The sequence below is a fragment of the Canis lupus genome, chromosome 22, assembly GCF_048164855.1.
Source record: "Canis lupus baileyi chromosome 22, mCanLup2.hap1, whole genome shotgun sequence".
NCBI classification, from domain to species: Eukaryota; Metazoa; Chordata; class Mammalia; order Carnivora; family Canidae; genus Canis; species Canis lupus.
In genome coordinates, this window is record NC_132859.1 from 24,295,653 (window position 1) to 24,319,001 (window position 23,349).

The 23,349-nt window shown below is 37.0% G+C and overlaps 1 protein-coding gene and 1 pseudogene across 21 annotated transcripts in view; both read right to left on the minus strand.

The window, feature by feature from the left end:
- The window catches only part of NEK11 (NIMA related kinase 11), a 261,482-nt gene that overhangs the window by 193,812 nt on the left and 44,321 nt on the right, over positions 1-23,349 (minus strand). For 17 of the 21 annotated variants that reach the window (XM_072792785.1, XM_072792789.1, XM_072792787.1 and 14 more), the window contains one exon: positions 10,112-10,230. The exons of the other annotated variants lie outside the window; for them this stretch is intronic. In XM_072792785.1, the coding sequence (XP_072648886.1) occupies positions 10,112-10,230 (119 nt within the window). The remainder of the gene's footprint in view (positions 1-10,111; positions 10,231-23,349) is intronic. 21 annotated transcript variants of the gene reach the window in all.
- On the minus strand, positions 14,327-16,610 carry LOC140614032 (high mobility group protein B1 pseudogene; annotated as a pseudogene).

Below are 23,349 nucleotides of genomic sequence, written 5' to 3' on the forward strand. Positions count from 1 at the left end.
TCTGACTCTATGGAGTTATAAAATAGCTCAGATGATAGGAAATTAAGTCTGGTCTCAGGGTGGATGGCAAACTCTTCTTACCAAAGGTACTGGCACCAACAGTAACTTCAGGAGAAAGGAGGAAACCACCAGTAACACCACAAACATCATAACTTCTTTCTGCTTTTCCGTCCTCAGGAATTCACTGATGCCACCTCTCAGGACATATTTAGCCATTCTAGTGCAATACCAAGCTGGCAGGGAAACTGTGTGGGCTGCCAGGTGATGAGGCAGTCATCTTAGGGAAAGTGCCCCAGCCTCAGTCTGTCCTCCACTGTGAAAGCATCAAAATCAGCAAGGCCTCAAGATCACCAACAAATGGGTTCTCTGCGGAAAGGCAACCCTATCCCTCATCTTAAAGAATCCAGGCTAACTGGACTCTTTCCTCTTCAACAGGAATGACTTGGAGGTTTTTGTTTGTTTTGTTTAGTGGTCTCCAAATTAGCACTGGGGGCAAAAAAAAAAAAAGATGAGCAAGACATTGTTTCTGTCCCCAAGGAATTCCCTTATGCCCAATCCTGTGGCATCCAAAAAAGATGCTGTTTTAAATATTAGCTGAGGGGATCCCTGGGTGGCTCAGTGGTTTACCGCCTGCCTTTGGCCCAGGGTGTGATCCTGGAGACCCGGGATCGAGTCCCACATCAGGCTCCCTGCATGGAGCCTGCTTCTCCCTCTGCCTATGTCTCTGCTTCTCTCTCTCTCTATGTCTCTTATGAATGAATAAATAAATAAAATCTTTTAAAAAATAATAAATAGGGGATCCCTGGGTGGCTCAGCGGTTTGGCGCCTGCCTTTGGCCCAGGGCGCGATCCTGGGGACCCGGGATCGAATCCCACGTCAGGCTCCCGGTGCGTGGAGCCTGCTTCTCCCTCTGCCTATGTCTCTGCCTCTCTCTCTCTGTGACTATCATAAATAAAAATAAAAAATAAAAAATAAAATAAATAAAATAAATAATAATAAATAAATATTAGCTGATTTTAAAAAATAATAATAATAAAATAAATATTAGCTGATTAATTGGATCAAAGAGAAGAAAGGCTATAGGATTGCACTTTCAGAGACCAGACGGTTCTAGCTTTGTCCAAGGTTCCAAAGTCCCTCAATTACTGGACCAGCATATGGAAGCTTGAGTGAGTTGGTAAGGAGCCTCAGAACACAAACATCTTTTAAAAATGTACATCCTTCTTGTGTGCCAGAGGTTCAGGCCCACAGGGAAGAATAAGTTTTTAGTGCTACATTCTCAAGATAGCTTATAGTGAACTGTGAATATATTCAGCTTCTGGCATCATTATTTATAAGTGTTTATGCCATATGCCATACATTTAGCATATTACAAATGTATAAATAAACCAAATTAAAATAAGTATAGGACAGCTCCAAAAGAGTAAACAAAATCTTTGTTTCTTCTGTAACCTAATTTTTCTTAGCTCTTCCAGGGTCTTCTTGATCTCTTCTGCTGATGTACTGTATTAGACAGGGTTCTCCAGAGAAACAGAACCAAGAGACTAGAATATAGATATAGATATAGATAGATATGGAGATTTATGATAAGGAGTTGGCTCATACAACTATGGAGCCTGAGAAACTCCACAATCTCCAAGCTGGAGACCCAGGGAAGCTGGTGGCATAACTTGGTCTGGGCCTACAGACCTAACAACCAGGGGAATTGATGGTCTGAGTCTCAGTTTGAGGACAGAAGATAAGTCCCAGTTCAAGGCAGGAAAAAGGGGATAAGTTCCTCCTTCCTCTTCCTTTTATTCTAACTGGGGCCCCAAGGGATTGGATGGTGGCCAACCACATTAGAGAGGGCAATCTACCACGTTCACTGATTCAAATACTGATCTCATCAGAAACACCCTTACAGACACACTCAGAAGCAATGTTTAATCTGGACACCCCACAGCCCACTCAAGTTGACACATAAAATTAACTATCACCAAAAAATAAAAAATAAAAAAAATAAAAATAAAAATAAAAAAATAAAATAAAATAAAATAAAATTAACTATCACCTGCACTAATTAACTATCACCTGCAACAGAGGAACAAAACCTAACTTCCTCACATGTATTGTTTCCAAGATACTTTTCACAACTTATGCAATCTATATAATTTTCAAAATACATTTTATTTATTTATTTTTTAAAAGATTCTACTTATTTATTCATGAGAGACAGAGAGAGAGAGAGAGAGAGGCAGAGACACAGGCAGAGGGAGAAGCAGGCTCCATGCAGGGAGCCCAATGCGGGACTCGATCCCAGGACTCCAGGATCGTGCCCTGGGCCAAAGGCAGGCGCTAAACCACTGAGCCACCCAGGGATCCCCTAGATCCCTATTTTCATTGGTTATGGTTTAAAAGATTTGATTTGAAAGCTGAATGAAGCATTGTGGTAGGCTGTACTCTTGTTCCCAAATAGTCACACCCCTTCCGGCTTCTAGTGAATGTTCCCTTCAGGAGGGATAGGCTCCTCCACTCTTCTGACATTGGGTTTGGTCATGTGACTTGCTCTGGTCAATAGCAGGTTAGCAGATAGTATTTCTGCTAACTCTCTTGCTTTTCCATCTGCCATGAGAAAAGCATGTCCCACATGGGAACAGCTCCTTCAGTTTTGATACCGGAATAGGAAGACAGGTAGAGCTGACTTGCAGCTGATCTGCAGCTGCCAACATGAGCAAGAAATTGTTGCTGTAAGCCACTGAAATTGGGGGGTTTTGTTCATACAACATGACTTCCTTCAGCAGAAAGTTTTAGTGTCTTATTCTCAAGGAAGCTTTTAGTAACACTTAATATTCTCAGCTTTATATATCATTATTTCTAAGTATCTATACTGTATGCTAATAGAATCATTCTTTTGGACTTAGATTGCTTTAAGAACAGATAATTAAGATAGTTTATTTTTTAATTAATTATTTTTAGAAGTTTTAATTCCAGTATAGCTAACATACAGTGTATATTCATTTCGGGTATACAATATTGTGATTCAATAATTCCATATATTATTCAGTGTTTATCAAAATAAGTGTACTCTTAATTCCCATCACCTATTTCACCTACCCCTACTCACCCACCTCCCCTCTGGTAACCAACAGTTTGCTATCTATAGTCAATAATCTGTTTCTTGGTTTCTCTCTCTCTTTTTTTTTTTTTTGCCTTTGCTCATTTGCCTAGTTTCTTAAATTCTACATATGAGTGAAATCATATGGTATTTGTCTTTCTCTCACTGGCTTATTTCATTAGCATTATATTCTCTAGATCCATCCATGTTGTTGTAAATTGCAAGATTTCATTCTTTTTACGGCTGAATGATATTACACACACACACACACACACACACACACACACAAAACCACCCTACTTCTTTATCCATTCGTCTATTGATAGACACTTAGGGTGCTTTCATAATTTGGCTTTTTTTGTAAATAGTGCTGCAATAAACAGGGATGCATGCATCCTTTCGAATTCGTATTTTTGTATTCTTTGGGTAAATACCCTGTAGTGCAATTACTGGATTGTAGGGTAGTTCTATTATTGATTTTTTTTGAGGAACCTCCAAACTGTCTTCCACAGTGGCTATACCTATTTGCATTCCCACCAACAGTGCACAATGGTTCCTTTTTCTCCACATCCTCATCAACACTTATATTTCTTATGTTTTAGACTTCAGCACTTCAGACATGTATGAAGTGATATCTCAATGGTTTTGATTTGCATTTCCCTGATCATGAATGATGTTGAGCATCTTTTCATGTGTCTGTTTGGTCACCTGTATGTCTTTGGAGAAGTGTGTGTGTATGTCTTGTGTCCATTTTTAAATTGGATTATTTGTTTTTGGGTGTTGAGTTGTATAAGTTCTTTACATATTTTGGATACTAACCCTTTATTGGATATGTCATATGTTCTCCCATTCCATACGTTGCCTTTTAGTTCTGTTGGTTGTTTCCTTTGCTGTGCAGAAGCTTTTTATTTTGAAGTGTCCCTATAGTTTATTTTTGCTTTTGTTTCCCTTGCCTCAGGAGACATATCTAGAAAGATGTTACAGCTGATATCCGATAAATTATTGTCTGTGCTTTCTTCTAGGGTTTTTATGGTTTCAGGTCTCACAAATAGGTACTTAATCCACATTGAGTTTATTTTTGCATATGGTGTAAGAAAGTGGTCCAGTTTCATTACTTTGCATGCCACTGTCTAGTTTTCCCAACACCATTTGTTGAAGAGACTGTCTTTTTCATATTGGATATTCTTTCCTCCTTTGTTGAAGATTAACTAACCATACAACTGTGGATTTATTTTGGGCTTTCTGTTCTGTACTATTGATCTATGTTTGTGTCAGTATCATACTGTTTTGATTACTACAGCTTTATAATATAACTTGACGTATGTGATACCTCCAGCTTTGATTTTCTTTTTCAAGATTGCTTTGGCTATTCGGGGTCTTCTGTGTTTCCATACAAATTTTAGAATTGTTGTAGCTCTGTGAAAAAATGCTGTTAGTATTTTGACAGGGATTGCATTACATGTGTAGATTGCTTTGGACAGTACTTTTAACAATATTTGTTCTTCCAACCCACGAGCATAGAATGTCTTTCCAGTTCCTTGTATTGTCTTCAGTTTTTTAATCAATGTTTTATACTTTTCAGAGTACAGGTCTTTCACCTCTTTGGTTAGGTTTATTCCTAGATATCTTATTACTTTGGGTACAAGTATAAATGGGATTGTTTTCTTAATTTCTCTTTCTGCTGCTTCATTACTGGTATATAAAAATGCAACAGATTTCTGTACATTGATTTTGTATCCTTGACTTCACTGAAATCATTTATCAGTTTTAGTAGTTTTTGGAGAAGTCTTTTGGGTTTTCTTTTGGGTATCATGTAATCTGCAAATAGTGAAAGTTTTACTTCTTCCTTACCAATTGAGATGTCCTTTATTAGTTTTTGTTGTTGTTTTGTTGTTTTGTTGTTTTTGTTGTTTTGTTGTTGTTGTATTTGTTTTGTTGTCTGATTGTTATGGCTAGGGCTTCCAGTACTATGTTATATAAAAGTGGTGAAGTGGGGGGAGGGGAGCCAGGGAGGCTCACTCAGTTAAGCATGCATTCTTGGGTTTCAGCTCATGTCGCAACCTCAGGGTCATGAGATTGAGCATAGAACATCGGGTTCCATCCTCAGCATGGAGAGGAAGTTCATGTTCTTGAGATTCTTTCCTTCTACTCATGCTCTCCCTCTCTCTAAAATAAATAAATAAATAAATAAATAAATAAATAAATAAATAAATAAATAAAATAAATTAAATCCCTTTTTAAAAAGGTGGTGAGGGTAGACATCCTTGTCTTGTGCCTGACCTTAGGGGAAAAGCTCTCAGTTTTTCACCACTGAGTATGATGTTAGCTGTGAGTCTTTCAGTTAAGGCCCTTATTATGTTGAGATATGTTCCCTTTAAACCTACTTAAGGGTTTTTAACATGAATGGATGTTGCGCTTTGTCAAATGCTTTTTCTCCATTTATTGAAATGACCATATGGTTTTTATCCTTTCTCTTATTGATGTGAGGTATCATGTTGATTGATTTTTGAATACTGAACCACCTTTGCAACCCAGGAATAAATGCCACTTGATCATGGTGAATGATTTTTTTTTAATGTATTGTTGGATTCAGTCTGCTAACATTTTGTTGAAGATTTCTGTATCTATGTTCATCAGAAATATTAGCCTGTAGTTCTCTTTTTGTTGTTGTTGTTGTGTCTTTTATCTGGTTTTGGTATCAGGGTAATGCTGGCCTAATAGAATCAACTTGGAGATTTTCCTTCCTCTTCTATTTTTTGGAAAAGTTTGAGAAGAATTTTAAATATCTGGTAAGATTTACCTATGAAGCTATCTGGTCCTGGACTTTTGTTTGTTGGGAGATTTTTGATTACTGATTCAATTTCTTTATAGGTAATCGGTCTGTTCAAATTTTCAATTTCTTCCTGCCTCCATTTTGGTAGGTTATAGGTTTCTAGGAATCTATCCATTTCTCCTAGGTTGTCCAAGAGATAGTTTATTTTCTGTAGGAGACATAATTAGACCTATATATATTACATATTGAAAACTAACAGAAGTGAAAAGTATATGATATATTTATTATCAGGAATAACATATAGCATTTCTCCATTTAAAAACTGTTCTGGAGATCGCTTGTGGTGAGCAGAGTACAATGCATAAACTTGTAGAATCACTATGTTGTACACCTGAAACTGTGTGTCAGCTAAACTCAAAACCCACAAAAAACTAATTTAGAGAATTGATCTAGATAGTGATAACTGCCTCCCCTTCCCACCCAAAACTCCCAGAAATATAAGGAATTTTTCAAAAGAAAATTCATAATTGTGCTAGAAAATAGTTACAAATGGTCAAGAAATTTCATAAAAGCTCTGAAAGAACGCAAAAAGAGGAGCCCCTAGCTTAAAACATTTAAAAGAAAGTTGCCTCTAGATCCCTCTCCTGACAGCAGCAATAATATGCCCCCGTATGGTTTTTCTCATTTCCCCATCTCACTCACTCTCCCCACTCACTGATTTCTGTTTCATGAAATTGCTCCCTAAACTTCTTACAACCCAGTTTTTGTTTCAAGGATCGGATATTGGAAGAACTCAAACAGACAAATTTTGGTGTTTTCCCAATATCTAGGGCCTCACTTGTAACTTACTAACCTTCCTTCCTTCCTTCCTTCCTTCCTTCCTTCCTTCCTTCCTTCCTTCCTTTCTTCCCTTACCTTCCTCCCTCCCTCCCTTCCTTTCTTCTCTCTCCTTCTCTTTCCTTTTCTCTCCCTCCCTGCCATCCTCACCCCCTCTCTCTCCCTTCCCCACCCTTTCTTGTCTCATTCTCTCCATATTTCACCCAGGATATTCAGCATTGCTTCAAATCTATCTTTTCAACTTCTCACCCATGGATAATGAAACTTGTGTTCATCCTTGACCTTCTCTTATCACATCTCACATATCCAACTCCAGTTATTTGAACTTATCAAGTTAACTGTCATATCCATGTCCTGCCCACTACTGTCATATTATTTCAGGTCCTACAACCTCATGTATGGATATTATAAAAGGTTTCAGACAAATATCCTGAGTTCCTCTCTTTCCTCTCTATAATTTATCATCCAGTCTTCCTGAAGTTCTGATCATAGTTCCACTCAAAAGGTTTCTGTGGCATTATTGTGTATACTACAAAATAAAGCCCTCTGCAACTTGATGTCAACATATCTTTCCTCACAACTTCATTCATATACCCTAAGAGCCATTCCAACTGAACTACTCATCTTTCACTCTGAAGGTGCCATGATTTTCTGTGCAGAGCTCTGTGCCTTTGCTAACTCTGTTCACTAATCCTGGAAAGCTCAGATTCATCTTTTACCTTATTCAAAATCTACTTTGGGTCAAATGTCATTTCTTCCAAGATCTTCATTGATGCTCCCAAGTAGCATCATTATCCCTTTTCTTGGTCTCCTATAGCACTTAAGGTGTACTTTTCTTGGCATTCTTATAATTTGTTTTAATTAAAGTATAATTTACATTAAAATACATAAATCTTAAGCTTGATGAATTTATCATCCTTGTAATCATCCACTCGGGTCAAGATAAAGAACACTTCCAGCATCCCAGAAGTTTCTTTGTGCCCCCTTTCAGTCAAAATCCCCTTCAAAGGGTAATCTCTATCCTGAGATTGCGTTAGTTAATCTCAGATTAGTTTTGTTTGTTTTGAACCTCATATAAAGGTTTTTAAACCTCATATGGAATCACATAGTATGCACTCTTTTGCATCTAGCTTCTTTCATCCATCACGTCTTTGAAATTCATCTAGTCATACATATCAATTTATGTTCTTCTTTTATTGCAGAGTAGTATTCCATTTTAAGATTATACCACAGTTTATTTAACCATTCTACTAAAAATTGACATTTCTCAGTGTTTTAGCGAATACAAATAAGGCTTCTACGGACATTTTGTACATGTCTCTTTTTTGACATAGGAACTCATTTTTCACCTTAAGAAGAGAATTAGCGGGTCACAGGGTATTTGAATGTTTAGGTTTGGAAGTACTACCAAACATTTTTCTAAAGTGATTATACCAGCAATGTAACCTCCAGTAGCTCCACATTCTTGTCAGAACTGTTATTGTCAGAGTTTTGTTTTGCTTTGTTTTTTTTTTTTTTTGCCCTTCTGGTGGCTATGCTTTCATTTCTATATTAAGTTATAACTCCAAGCAACACTTACAGAGCTCTTAGCAGACTACAAAGGTTTTACATGTATAACATCTCAATGCATATTCCCTATAGTTCTATACGTAAGCAGGAGAGTCCCACTATTATCCCTATTTTACAAATGAGAAAACAAAGGCTCAGAGAGGCAAAGGGCCTGCCCAGGGCTATATAATACAGTATGTGGCAGAGATTCTGCAGCTGGTATATCCATCATGTGACAGAGTTATTTGGGTACATGTTTTTTTTTTTTTTTATCTCTGCTAGTTTACTAATCTAATAGCTCTTTAATGTTAGGACTTATTTTTAATTTATCTCTATTTAATAAATGAATAAATGAACTTAAATATGATTGAAATTTCTCTGTCTATACAGAAAACCTTTATAATAATTGGTTATAATAACATAATAAATAAGCAATCATTTATTACCTGAATCACAAAGGACAGAATTTCAGGAACACAGATACACAAATATTCAAACATTTAGCCCCATTTAATGACTTTCTTAAAATGTCGAAGGATTAAAAAAAATTTGAATCCTCTCTTTGAAGGATTACTTTAAACTCATTACTTCAACTATTAAGCACACCAAATGTATTGCAAATATTTCGTTCCTAAATCAACTAGATTTCACTTTTATATTTTGCATATTTTGCATATAGAACACAGAAGTTTTCACTTTATATATGAAAGTGACATATATATATATGTAACATATACATATTTCCTTATGTATAAGCTTACAAATGTGCCATGGAATAGTAAAGAAAATAAAAGAAATTCCAGTGTAACTGTATATACATATGCCCTACATTCAGCAGCTCTGCATAGTTTATTAAAAGATTACTTGATATACTTTTATCACCTTTTCTTAGGATAATTTGACAAAATTCAAAAGATTGTTACAAGTTGTCAATAAATCAGTGCCTATTTGTATTATCCAACATGTGTTTAGAAGATACATGCAAAGCTCAGTATAATCTGGTTACTTTTTATGCATTCAGAAACCATAGGCAACATATTTGAGCTATCCGAAATCCATAGATAGCCAGACCTTGATGTACTCTCTAAATTTCAACCTTTGTTCAAGAAGAATGTTCCACACAGTCCTAAATTGAAAGATGTACTATGGACATTTCATGGTATCTACTTTTGTTTCTGTATGTTCACCTTTTCAAACATAGTTGTACCATTTTATGGGTCTCTAAAACATGCAAAAACTATTACTTTTAACCTATGGGGAATACAATTAAAAGTTTTAAAATATATTTTTAAGACAGAGATTATAATTGCAAACTACAATTGAACTTAAACATACTTTGACCTTCAGTATTAGATATTTCATGTCAAAACTGACTTTTAGTCTGAGTATCTCTCTGAAGCCCAAGAGTATCTTCTGCCTCATCACTTAGCTTGGGATGTGAACGCAGCTAACTTCTGCAATGACACATTCTAGAGTGACCATGCAATTCATTTAGAGTATGCTAGATATTTATAGTTCAAGCTTATTCTAAGATATAATAAATTCATAGTATGCTAAAAGTATCTGAGAATTGCTTATAATCACAGGATATCATCAGATATATGAGAATGTGTTTAATACATGTTTCTGCCTTGTATTCAAGGCCAACTTGATTTCTAGAACAACAAAAAAGGCTATTCAAGTAAATCTTTTATATTGAGTCATTCAACAGTTTTCTCATGGAAAAGCATATTATAGATGTTTAACTACTGGGTCATTTACCTTTGGACTTGCATCTTTTCAATTCTACCCCCAAAAAATTCATTTTTCAAGTTCAAACATGACTTAAAATCAAGTCCATCAGTAACAAATGAACATACCTTTCATGTATGTAGTCAACTCCTAGCAATAGCTGGATAAACCATTCTATTATTTGACTTTCTGGAAAGGTTTTGCCAGCTTTTTTATATTCCTGAATTTTACAGTCCAGGTCTCGACCCTGAAACACAACAGCATAATTTTTCATATTTTTCTTTCAGTTAAGATTTTAAAATCAAGCTCTCTCTACAACAGTTAACATACAGCAGTGACTTTATCACAAGAAAGTGGGGGCTTACTGCCACTTTGGAGCTTCCACTGAGTTCCAAAGTCTCTTTTTGACCAGCCTCTAGCCAGGTTCCTCTGAGCCTTAGTCTCAACCAAGCCTCGACCTTGGCTTATAAAGACTTGAACCAATACTCACACAATTCCAATAGCTCAAGGTCACATCCCCAGGATGGCACTAGTCTCCCTTAAAGTGCCTGCCTGAGAAAACTTGCTGCCAAAAGAATTTACTGTCTGTCCTAGCCCACATCTGTCTCCTGGGGTCCCTGGAAGGGCAGGGGCCTAGGGCCTAACTGTAATTAATGACAGTTAGCAAGCCCTGATACACATGAACCAACCCCCTTCCTGCTTTTTGTAATTTCCCCTTCCCTCACTCTGCTCAGGCTGCCACTGTTTTCCCCCTTCTTCCAGTCTCCCTCTTCTTTTCTTTTCTTTTTAAGATTTTATTTATTTATTTGACAGAAAGAGAGAGCACAAGCAGGGATAGAGGAAGAGGGAGAGGGAGAAGCAGGTGCCCCGCTGAGTAGGGAGCTTGATGCGGGGCTCAATCCTAGGATGCTGGGACCATGACCTGAGCTGAAGGCAGACGCTTAACCACAGAGCCACCTAGGTGCCCCTCCAGTCTCCCTTTTCATGTTCCAGTCACCTATGCACTTATCAGAATGTGTGCACAACCAGGAAGAGCTCTTTTTGACATATAACATATGTTATAACATTCTACACATAATACATAGTACAGCTCTTTCCCTAACTGCCAGTTACTGAATACACTCTGTTTTTACTACTTCAGATAATGCCCATTTGACATCGCTCAAGGACAAAAATCCTTCTAAAGGTCACATATTTATATGTACTCACATAAAACTAGGAGTGACTTTCCTTATACTAAGAGTTTTATATAACTATACATATAACTATATATAACTATATATATATATATATATATAACTATAGAAGCCTAACATACATACAAAGTAAAATATAAAGCCAGTAAGATTCAAATGAATGATTTTTTTAAATAAAGACTTTATTTATTTATTCATGAGCGACACAGAGAGACAGGCCGAGACACAGGCAGAGGGAGAAGCAGGCTCCATGCAGGGAGCCCGATGGGGGACTTGATCCCAGGACTCCAGGATCACACCCCAAGCTGAAGGCAGACACTTAACCACTGAGCCACCCAGGCTTCCCCAAATGAATGATATTAATTTAATATAAAGTGATGATGTTTTGGTGAAACTCTATCAGTCCTTACATTGTAAATATGGTACTGGTTGCTGTAGTTTTGATTCTTTTTCAGTTTAGCATGTCTAGACTAACATGTGTCTTGGGATGACTTAACTCTCCTTTTGACTATTTAACTACAGTAAAATTCCCAGGAATACAACAACTGTTGATTTATGTGGGGTCCAAACACATGATTTAAACATTTACTCATGGGACACCTGGGTGGCTCAGTTAAGGTTAAGTGTTTGTACTCTCTCTCAAACAAATAAAATTTATTTTATTTTAAATATATTTTCTCACACTCTTGCTTGTGCTCTCTCTGATAAATTAAAAATAAATAAATAAATAAATAAATAAATAAATAAATAAATAAATAAAACATTTAGTCAGTCTGTCCTACCACTCACTGGTGATAGGAAGAATAATACTTGGTGCCAAAAATGAATCATGATCACAATGACGAACATCTAAAATTGCCTGGAAGAGTCTGACATAAAACCTTTTCTGATTATGCTTCTACTAATGTATTTCAACTACCATAGAAATGAACATGCAAAACGTTAAATTCTCTTAGAGAAGCCCTATACTTAATCCCCTTTACCTTAAAACACTGGACAATTGACACAATTCCAGAAGTGTGCCTCTGAAGAAAAAGTGAAATGCAAGTATTTTTGGTCTTTAGAGTATGCCAGCAACACACAGCTCCATGAAAGAAGACAGGTACTAAACCACACCCCAAGGAACATAAGAGCCAAACATTAAGCTATTTACAGACTTCCTAACAGTTTTCACTGCTAAATGCAAGAGCATATATAGGCGGTGAAAGAATCAAAGGGAAATTACATCTAATCAAACAATATTAGGTCAACCAACTGGCTCATTTGTAATGCATTTTTTATTTTTTATTTCCTTTCAGTGCAATAAGCAAATATTTGCCTCACATCGTCTCACCTTCCACATGAGCATGACAAGTCAAAAATGGCATATCGAACCTTCAATTTTCATCCTAGCTCACATCCAATTTCCTACTGGATTTTCTGGGGCAAGTTGATCAAAACTTGTTGGAATCCAAAAACATAATGAATCAAATATTTGGCTACTTGTCAAAAAGACTATCATTTTTTTCTCATTCTCCAAACCTACCTTCAAATCCCCTCCTTTTAAACCTAGAGTTTATCAAAGTTCTGTTGAATTATACAAGCTATACCACCATAGTGTTTCTATAAATTGCACAAAACATTTTTTGACAACATCCTGTGAAGCAGATGTGAAAGCCCATCAGATAAAAGGTGAGCTGTAAATATATACATTTTTCCAATCCAGGCTTCTTCTTCTATGCAAGAGGAACTATCTCTCTCTCTCTCTCTCTCTCTCTCACACACACACGCACACACACACACACACACACATTTTAAAACAAAAAAGATGGGCAGCCTGGGTGGCTCAGCAGTTTAGTGGCGCCTTCAGCCCAGGGCGTGATTCTGGAGACCAGGATCAGTCCCACGTCGGGCTCCCTGCATGGAGCCTGCTTCTCCCTCTGCCTGTGTCTCTGCCTCTCTCTCTCTCTGTCTCTTATGAATAAATAAAATCTTTAAAAACAAAAAAGATATCCATTCAATATCTCATTTAGATTCCCTGAATGTGATAAAATATCTCCACTGTCAGGAAGATAATTACATACTTATTTCTGTGTCTTTCCTAAATAGCTTTAGATGAGAAGTGATAAAAGGAGAGAAGAAGGGAAGAAAGGAAGGAAAAAGGAGAGAAGGAAAGAAGAAGAAAGGAAAGGAAAAAAAGAAAAACTTGCCTTATAGAAATATCAGTGAAGCTGTCTGCTTCAACCCAACATCTTACTTTAGAAAGGTCATACATAAGTACAGATGTCCCTGTGAAAACAGCTTTTGCATATGTAATTGTCTACCTCAATTCAAACAACACCAAAATTTGGAGAAATTTGTGTATTAAAATAGCATTCTTTTCAAGAATTTATCCCTAGTAAGTTATAGAAATACACATCTTACACATTTGTATCAGCTTCAGTATTGTTACTTTGTGAGTAAGTAGAATTATGTTCTTTCTCTGTAAATTATCTTGCCATGATGGGAGCCTACTCCCTGGGTGACATTTACCGTTAGTCTGACAATTACCTCCTACTGCTCTCTCCTAAGTGGTGACAGAACTTGCTTATCTGTTTCTTACATTGGTATTACATATGTGTGCAATTTCCCATGACTAAATAAATATATATACATATAGACTATTGAAAAAAAAGAATAGGGCCTACAATAGTAGGCCTCAAAGTGAAATGTCAAAAGGAGATTACACAAACTCCCTCTTGCTCTCTGAGTAGAACCATAAGAAGGAGAAATGAACCAGTTCCTAATATTAAGCAAGCAATGTGTTTAGTTGACAAGAAGACAGACTGCCAAAAAATTAATCAGGGAGCAGGGTCTCATCCTCCTCAAGTTACTGCCTCTACGATTTTCATTTTGTACATTTATCTCTAAGAAAAAGCATTTGCTTTGTATTTACTTTGTTCTCTAATAAATATTCTGTAGATTATTTTCTTAGAATTCAAATTAGTAATCAAGTCACTCACAGATTAATATAACAAATTATGCTTTTATATAACAAAGAAATACAATTTTTTAATGAAGCAGCCTGATTTTAACTCAGCAATATGAAAAGCATTTTTTAAAAAGACTTTATTTATTTATTAATTAAAGATACAGAGTGAGAGGCAGAGACACAGGCAGAGAGGCAGAGAGAGAGAAGCAGGCTCCATGCAGGGAGCCCAATGTGGGACTCAATCCCGGGTCTCCAGGATCACGCTCTGGGCCGAAGGCAGGCGCCAAACCGCTAAGCCAGCCAGGCGTCTCAAAAAGCATTTATGATTTCTTTCTCTAAGCCATCTTCCAAGTAAAAATTAAATGTTTTTGATAAAATGTCACACCTCAGTTTAAGAAATTCTTATTACAATATCTGTAGGTTCACTGTTTTCTTAATTTTGTCTTTTAAGAAATATTAAATGATGACATTTATTGTTAAAAAAAAAACTTTAGTGAAGAGTATTGGCTTTGACTTAAACCTTTATTAAAATGTTGCCCTAAGTCTATATTGCTCACAGAAAAGGCTTTCACTAGTATCACCCCTTGAAAGCTGCTAATAAAGCTTTGATGTTAATTTCTGAAGTTTTGAAAATCTGTAACCCAAAATGTACCATTTGATAGGTTAATGGCATCTCCTCCCTCCCGCCTCCCAATTAGCCACCATCCGACTAACTTTGAAATGCCAAGACCTTGAAGACATGAAGAACAACTCAAATACAGTGTCTAAATTCCATCTTTGATTCCATTAAAAAGTTACAAATCCTAAAAGCATTTAATTAAAAAAAATTAATCAAAGTTTTTTTAAGTCATCAACAGAAGTACTTACAACCAGTTTAAAAGGCTGAAGTAGAGCATTCTCAGAAGCCTGAATACAACAAAACTGCAATGTTCAGATATGTATACACAAAGGACAAAGTAATCTCAGGATTTTAGAGCTGGGAGAAGCTTGAAAAATTGTTCTGTCCTACTTCATTTTAAAATCAAAAAGCTGCCTCTTATTAATTCACTTGGTTGACATCTTAAAACGCTATTCTGTTATACTCTATGTCACCTTTCCACAAGCTTCTAATACATCTTTCCAGTGGATCTCAAATGTTACCAGGCATCAGAATCATCCCTTTTGCTTGTTTAAAAGGCATATTCCTGCACCACATCAACAGAGACTCTGATTCAGTAAGTCTAGAGAGGACAATGGAATCTGTATTTTTAAGTTTAATAAAACAAATTGTATTTACTTAGAAATATTCAGAATCTCAACAAAACAGCTGCGACTTTTTTTTTTTTTTTTTTTTTGCAATTACAGAGGAGTATTTACTTAACAGAACAGCAATTATTACATAGAGGCTGCATCAGAGACAACTGAGGATGAAAAAAACTATCAATCCTGGGAGCACCCAACTGGCTCAGCCGGTACAGGATGCAACTCTGGACCTCAGGTTGTGAGTTCAAGCCCCATTACTTAGAGATTAGAGGTAGAGATTACTTAAAAAAAAAGAAAAGAAAAGAAAAAGAAAAAACTACATCTCCATATAAAACTCATTTGTGCTGTACACCAACAAAAACCTGCTTTAAATTTCCATGCCAGTGTATCACTGCCACACTGTACCAGGCAAAGGTTAGTGCCCACAGAGAAGACCACCAGGACAGGGCTGTCAAAAGAGACATTCAGGAGTGTATTAACTATACAAAAAGACTTTGTACAGTTTAAAAACAAATCTTACACAGTCTTACATTTCAATTTTTTTCTCTAAAATGAGTGAGTTGTGTATGATGGGGGAGGGTGCTACATGCTAGTTGAGAAGGAAAAAAAAAACTTCACTAGCACTAACTCATTCATCATCTTCTTTATCTTCCTCCTCCTCCTTTTGCTCTTCCTTATCTTCCTTTTTTTTCTTGCTTCTTCTGGTCTTGATGACTCCCTTTTTGCCACATCAGGCTTTCCTCGAGTGCTGTATATGCACCAATCTCCTTTTCATAATTTTTTCTCCAGCTAAGCAGCCTTCGTTTCATGAGGTGGTTTGTCATCTACAGCAGTGTTATTTCACATCTCTCACAGTTCCTTTGAAATGTCACCCATGGACAGGCCAGGATGTTCTCCTTTGATTTGGGGGCAATAACTCAGAACAAAATAGGAAAAAGGCCAAAGGAGGCTTCTTGGGTACACTGAGATCCTTGAACTTTTTTTGTTTCCCCTTTAGGGGAGTATGTAAGTTTTCATTTCTCTTTTATAACAGGCATTATTCATCTTTGCCCTGTTTTCAAATTTTCCTTCCTCTTTAGCAGACATGGTCTTCCACCTCTCTGAGTGTTTCTTAGAAAACTCTGGGAAGCTGACTGAAGTTTCTGGGTGCTTCATCTCATGCTCCTCTCTGCAAATTTGCATAAAGAATGCATATGATGACATTTTGCCTCTCAACTTCTTCAGATCTCTTTTGCCCATGTTTAATTATGTTCCTCAGTGAGGCACAGAGTTACCCAATGCCCATCTGGCTCTCACTTGCCTGACTGTCTCTGTGGAGCTCAATGTACTGCAATGGCTGTCAAAATCTGTATTTTTTTTTTAAATGATTTTTTTAAATAAATTTTTATTTATTATTTATGATAGTCACAGAGAGAGAGAGAGGCAGAGACATAGGCAGAGGGAGAAGCAGGCTCCATGCACCGGGAGCCTGACGTGGGATTCGATCCCGGGTCTCCAGGATCGCGCCCTGGGCCAAAGGCAGGCGCCAAACCGCTGCGCCACCCAGGGATCCCAAAATCTGTATTTTTAAATAAGCATTCTAAGTGACTGTGGGACAGGTAGTCCATGGACCACACTTTAAGAAAATGCTGCCAGATAATAACACAAATGGGCCATATATTTAATATTTCTCCTATCAATGGAAACATTTGATCCAACAGTTTGAAAAATTCCAAAGGCAAAAGATGTATTTGGGACATTCAGGGTTGAATAAGATAAAGATATCATCATTTTATGATGATATCTTTAAAAGCCGGTGGCATTACTAAAGAGAGCATCAATAAATGGAGGTGGAGGGGGCAGGTAAGGAGATTATCTGTCATCGTAGAACCTGAAGACATTTCCTAAGACTTTTGGAAGTTCGCTGTAATGGAGTACATAAAAATGGGGGAATTGGAGGCCACACTATGCTCTTTTTTTTTTTTTAATTTTTATTTATTTATGATAGTCACAGAGAGAGAGAGAGGCAGAGACATAGGCAGAGGGAGAAGCAGGCTCCATGCACCGGGAGCCTGACGTGGGATTCGATCCTAGGTCTCCAGGATCGCGCCCTGGGCCAAAGGCAGGCGCCAAACCGCTGCGCCACCCAGGGATCCCCACACTATGCTCTTAAAGCAAAATAAGAAAATTCACTTTCTAAATAGGTACTAGAGAATGGCATGTAGTGTCATGCATGATGTTTATGTCTGATAATATCAATAAGCATTCCTGAGTTTAGCTGCTAATTTCTTTTTCCAAATTCTTTTAGAGTAAGTGTTTTTCTTGTTGAGGCAAATGTACATGAATAAGAATAAAATGATAGAACTTATTTTTATCCTAAGAAGTGACATGAAGGACTCCTGCGTGGCTCAGTGGTTGAGCATCTGCCTTTGGCTCAGGGCATGATCCCAGAGTTCTGGGATCGAGTCCCGCATCGGGCTCCCCACAGGGAGCCTGCTTCTCCCTCTACCTCTGCCTCTGCTTCTGTTTGTCTTTCATGAATGAATAGACAAAATCTTAAAAAAAAAAAAAAAAGAAGAAGAAGAAGAAGAAGTGACATGAGATGCTTTCATCTATAAATCACTGGGTTGTTTTTCAAATAAAATATTTGAAGTGGATTATTCTGATTCTATTTTTGAATACTTGTATTTATATAAAGTCATATGTCAGCTAAAGGCATACCCCACATGCTGTAAGTTCTACTGGGTTTATGAATTCCTTTATATTAGTGCATTTAATACAAATATTTTTAAAAATAAGACTAGTTTTGCTTTTCAGTTTTTACATTAATGATTTTAAGTAAAAATCAGTGGCCTTACTTTTTAACTTAGTTGTTAAAAGGTTAAAATATTTCATGGTTTAAACAAAAAAAAGTAAATATAACAAATCAAATTACTTTAATTTTGGTACTTAAAAATCATAAACAGATCAGTTCAAGTATACAAAATCATGAGGCAGTCACATGATTTATAGTCTTCCCTAATTGGATAAAGTCTAGATCCATAGGACTGGTGCAGAGCAAATTCTGGAAGACCTACCTACTCCAGGATGGAGCTGCCCAGAAACAGAGAACTCTGATGGGACCTACCTCTCTATAGGTAATTTTTAGTTCCTTCAATCAGAGAAATCCCAGCAAAGCAAGCCACTAAAGACAGCCGGATGTGTGGATACCTGGAGCACTGGGAAAGATGGTGCTGTAGACTGAATGTCTGTATCCCCCCAAAGTACCTATGTAGAAATCTTAACCTCCAATATAAGAGTATGGGGGGGTACACTGGAAAATGATTAGGTCATGAGGGTGGAGGCTCATGAATAAGATTAATGTCTTTATGAAAGGGACCCCAGAGAACTCCTTCACCCCTACTACCATGTGAAAGCACAGCAAGAAGATGACCTACCATCTATGGACCAGGAATCTGGACTTTACCAGACACTGAGTCTGCTAGAATCTTGATCTCAGACTTCTAGCCTTCAGAACCATGAGAAATAAACTTCTGTTGTTTATAAACTGTCCAGTCTATGGCATATTGTTATAGCAGCCTAAATGGTCTAAGACAGATGGTCACTAATCAACATCACAATAATCAATATCCCAGGAGTCTCCCTCAACCATAAAAGAACAATCTGGATGGTGATGGCCCCAGACAGAGCTTCAGGACAATAAGCAGTAGCTTTATAGGATATGTCATTGCCAAATTAACTTGCAAGAGCGTACTGCTAGAGGTTCAGGATTACAAAACTCATCCTACTTACCTGGTTTATTTAGGCAGTTTTACATAAATAAGAAACATAAGAGAAAATTTCAAATTTTCTTTTTTACAGTACAGACAGATCCTTGGCAAAGACTTGCTTGAAAATTGCTATCAGACCTATTAGTGTTTAAGAATTTGAATGTTTCCTCCTTCTGGCATGAATCATACTCATAGCTACAAGTCAGAATTAGAGTTATAAATTAGCTTGCCTTCTAGAAAACAACTGGAAAGGGGGAGATGGGAGTAGCCACTATTATCATAACAACTTCCACTATTGACAGTCTACTAGGTGCTAGGCTCTGATAGCCATTTTTTCAATATTCATTACTTCAAATCCCTATAAAACCTAACAAAAGAAGTGTTGTTGCACTATCTTAACATGAGGAGAGGGATCAGAGAGATAACTTGCTCAAGGAAATGGACAAAGATTCGAACAGAAGTCAGTGTGACGACAAAGTCCACACACTCTCCACTATTTCAAATCCTACTTCGTCTCTCAGTGAGAGAAATAAAACACTTAACAACATCATCATCACATTAAAATATCCATGTGTGTACAAACTGATATACATGCATTTCTGTGTTCATGTATGTCATATAACTGGAGATAAAGATACAGAATATAAGTGAGAATAAGCCAAGAAAAGGAAATGCATGGGTACATGTGAATTGTGAGGTGATCACCACATTCAAGTTAACTGACACACCCAATACTTCAAATACTTTGGTTTTGTTTGTTTGTTTTTTGTTTTGTTTGTTTGTTTTTTGTTTTTTTTTGGTGGTGAGAGCACTTGAAAGCTCTCTATCGTCAAATTTCAGGTGTATAGTATGTATTGTTAATTATGTCACTATCCCCAGAACTATGTTCTAAATTCCCAGAATTTGTTCATCTTATAACTGAAAGTTTCCATTTTATATTTTTTATATCTTCCTATAATTCACATAGGCTTGACTAGCACAGGTATACAGAAATTTGTGTTCTGGGCCACAATTTGAAACATGTTTGGTTAATACTGTTGGTATGAGCAATAAAACTGTCAATCTCTTTTAATTCATGTCCGTGTAGAGGTAGATAATTACATGCTTGGGGAGGTAGGAACCAAGACTATTTAATTGACTCTATTAAATATTAAAGAAGGAATTAGAGCAATCCAAGTAAAAAGAAAAAAAGGTATTTCCTAATACCCCTGGTCCTGGTTCTACCCTGGACAAAATTCAATATTCCAGCCATGTGATTGCTAGGAAAATCACTCCACCTCTCTGGGGTCCTATTTCCTTATCTATAAAACAGAATAATATATAAGAATCTACTTCTCCCTGAGAAAGGATGAGGGCATGTTAAAAAGATATAGGAGCCAATATGAAGGAGCCCCAACAGCTAAAGCTGGAAGAGTTGGAACAACAAAATAATGACAGTATTGGGTTATAACCCATGGAACAAAATAAATATTCATGAGTTTATGCTGATATAAATAACCGAATAAATACGTAAGTGGAAAAGGAACAGTAGAACAGTTTTTCCTTATAAGAGAATCCCAATTAGTGAATATAGAAAGAATGAGGGAAATACATAACCACCATTAGGAAACAGAGTGAAAAGAGCTCCAGGCAACAACCTTCACTGAAGATGCTAAAATCAGTGTGTGAAAGTTTGAGGAAAAACAGGATTATTAGCATAGTCTCAAAATAGCTTTTCCAAGGTACTTATCCATTGCAAAAAAAAGGAAATAGTAATTTTACAGTGGAGAAATCCAGCAGACACAACTTCAATTAAATAATCAAAGTTAACATCACCATTAATAAGATCATCATGTCCTATCATGTACTATCATCATGTCCCCCTCTTAATATGATGTACTGAGAAGGACACCACATCACTTCTGTGATAGTCTTGCCCAGAATTTATAACCTCAATCTAATCATGAGAAAACATCAGACAAATCCAAACTGAGAGGCCTTCTACAAAATAACTTACCAGTGCGCATCAAAAGTATCAAGATCATAAAAACAAGGCTGGAAGAGGGAAACTTTCCAAAGGGACTAAGGAGATACGACAACTAAATGCATTGCAGGATCCTAGATTGGGTCCTGGAACAAAGACACTGGGAAGGAAACTGGTAAAATATTAATATTCTGGTTTTGATATTGCACAGTGGTTATAGAAGTTGTTAACATTAGGAAATGTGTTTAACTGCAAATATATTAAAATTAAAGATGAAGTATTAAGTTCTTAAATCATGGTCCATGTTTTTCTACTTCTGAGCTTTTTATCACATTATTCCCTTTAACTGAAATGTCCTTGCCCCATCTCCCTTGACCAAATCCTTCCCATGTTTCAAATTCAAATGTAACGCCAGCTCCTCCATGGTTCCTGCAGTCCAAAGTCATTTCTCTTTACTTTTAACTTTCACAGCACTTTCACCATCTCATTCCCTAGGCCCTTACCACATCCCTCTTGTATTTTTGCCATTGATAAAATGGTTCATTTATTCTACCATATACGTTCATTAAAGAAATATTATCACGTTATCCCTGTTGCCCCTACTCTCTAGAATTGTATCTGACACAGAGCTGGAGATCAGTAATGGCTTTCAGAAGGACCTTTGATTACTATTGCCTTTGTGAACTTGAATTCTTAAGGAACCAATAAATAATTCAGGATGTCGATTTACTCCTATGCAGTAAGAACAACTGCCAAGATGACAGGGAGCCCTTGTCAGTTTAGCCAGCAGGCTTTTTTCCTGTTAGAAGAGGCATATATAGGGATGCCTGGGTGGCTCAGTGGTTGAGCAGCTGCCTTTGGCTCAGGTGGTGATCCCAGGGCTGGGGATCAAGTCTCGCATCAGGCTCCCTGTGAGGAGTCTGCTTCTCCCTTTGGGTCTCTGCCTCTCTGTCTGTGTCTCTCATGAATAAATAAATAAAATCTTAAAAAAAGAAGAAGAAGAAGAAGAAGAAGAAGAAGAAGAAGAAGAAGAAGAAGAAGAAGCAGCAGCATATGTAGAGAGCTGAACTGTAATCAGAAGTTGTACATGGAGCAAGGAAAACAGGCCAGGTAATTTTCATGAAGAATAGTACCAAGCGAGATGCCTAAGCATAAAATCTAAGCCACTATCAACCATACTTCCCAGTTCTCAGGTCTGGGCCTCATCTTTGTTCAGTGTCCCATAAACACTGACAAAGTTTTCCTTTATGACCCCATTTTTCTGTTTCTACACTAACCATTCCCCTTTGTCTGCCATTCAAATCACTTGGAAAGCATTCAAAACTTCTGACGTCTAGAGGGGTGTCTGGTGGCTCAGTGGTTGATCGTCTGCCTTTGGCTCATGTTGTGATCCCAGGGTCCTGGGATCAAGTCCCGCGTCAGGCTTCCTGAAGGGAACTTGCTTCTCCCTCTGCCTATCTCTGCCTCTCTCTCCTTGCCTCTCATGAATAAATAAAATCTTAAAAAATATTCTAATGTCTAGATAAAAATCCAGATCAATTAAATCAGACTTTTTAGAGATGGGCCTCAGCTCTTATGATTTTTAAAATATTCTGGTGACTCTAATGACAGCCAAACTTGAGCACTACTGTATAATGATATATTTTTGTTTAGTTATGTCAACATAACTTTCCTGCTTTTGGTGAATAATTATATGTTCTCTCTCTACTGAAGATATGTGATCTCACGTATCCTCTTCTGCATCTATAAAGCTAATGCTCAGGTTTCTGGGGATGTCTTATCCTTGTCCAAAGGGAAAACTTTCAGGTAGTATCTCTTAGGTCTCCAGGGTAGTACATTGTTAGGTGAGCCAGCAAAATAAAGTAGGCCAAAATGCTTTTGACATATATAACAGGTAGAATGAGCCAATATTTTATTTCTTACCATTAGGGTTTGACAGAAATGAGGTGGGAGGCAGCTGGAAGTAAGTGATAAAGACTTCGTCAGGAAAAAAAATAAATTTCTGAGTGCTAATTTCTTTCTGACTCACTACGTGGGTCCATGATATAATACAAAAATGAATCAGAAAAAGATAAATCCCTTGTGGAAAGTCTGAGATAGTTTATACTATGTATAATAGGTGGAGTGCCAGGAGAAATAAAATGCTATAGGATGGAGGTCAGAGGGGCCAGGTGGGGAGAGATTTCCAGCCAGGCAATTATGGGAGTCTGTAAAGGAGGCATTTCTTCTGGACCTGGGAGGATGAACAGGATTTGAAGGAGGGCAT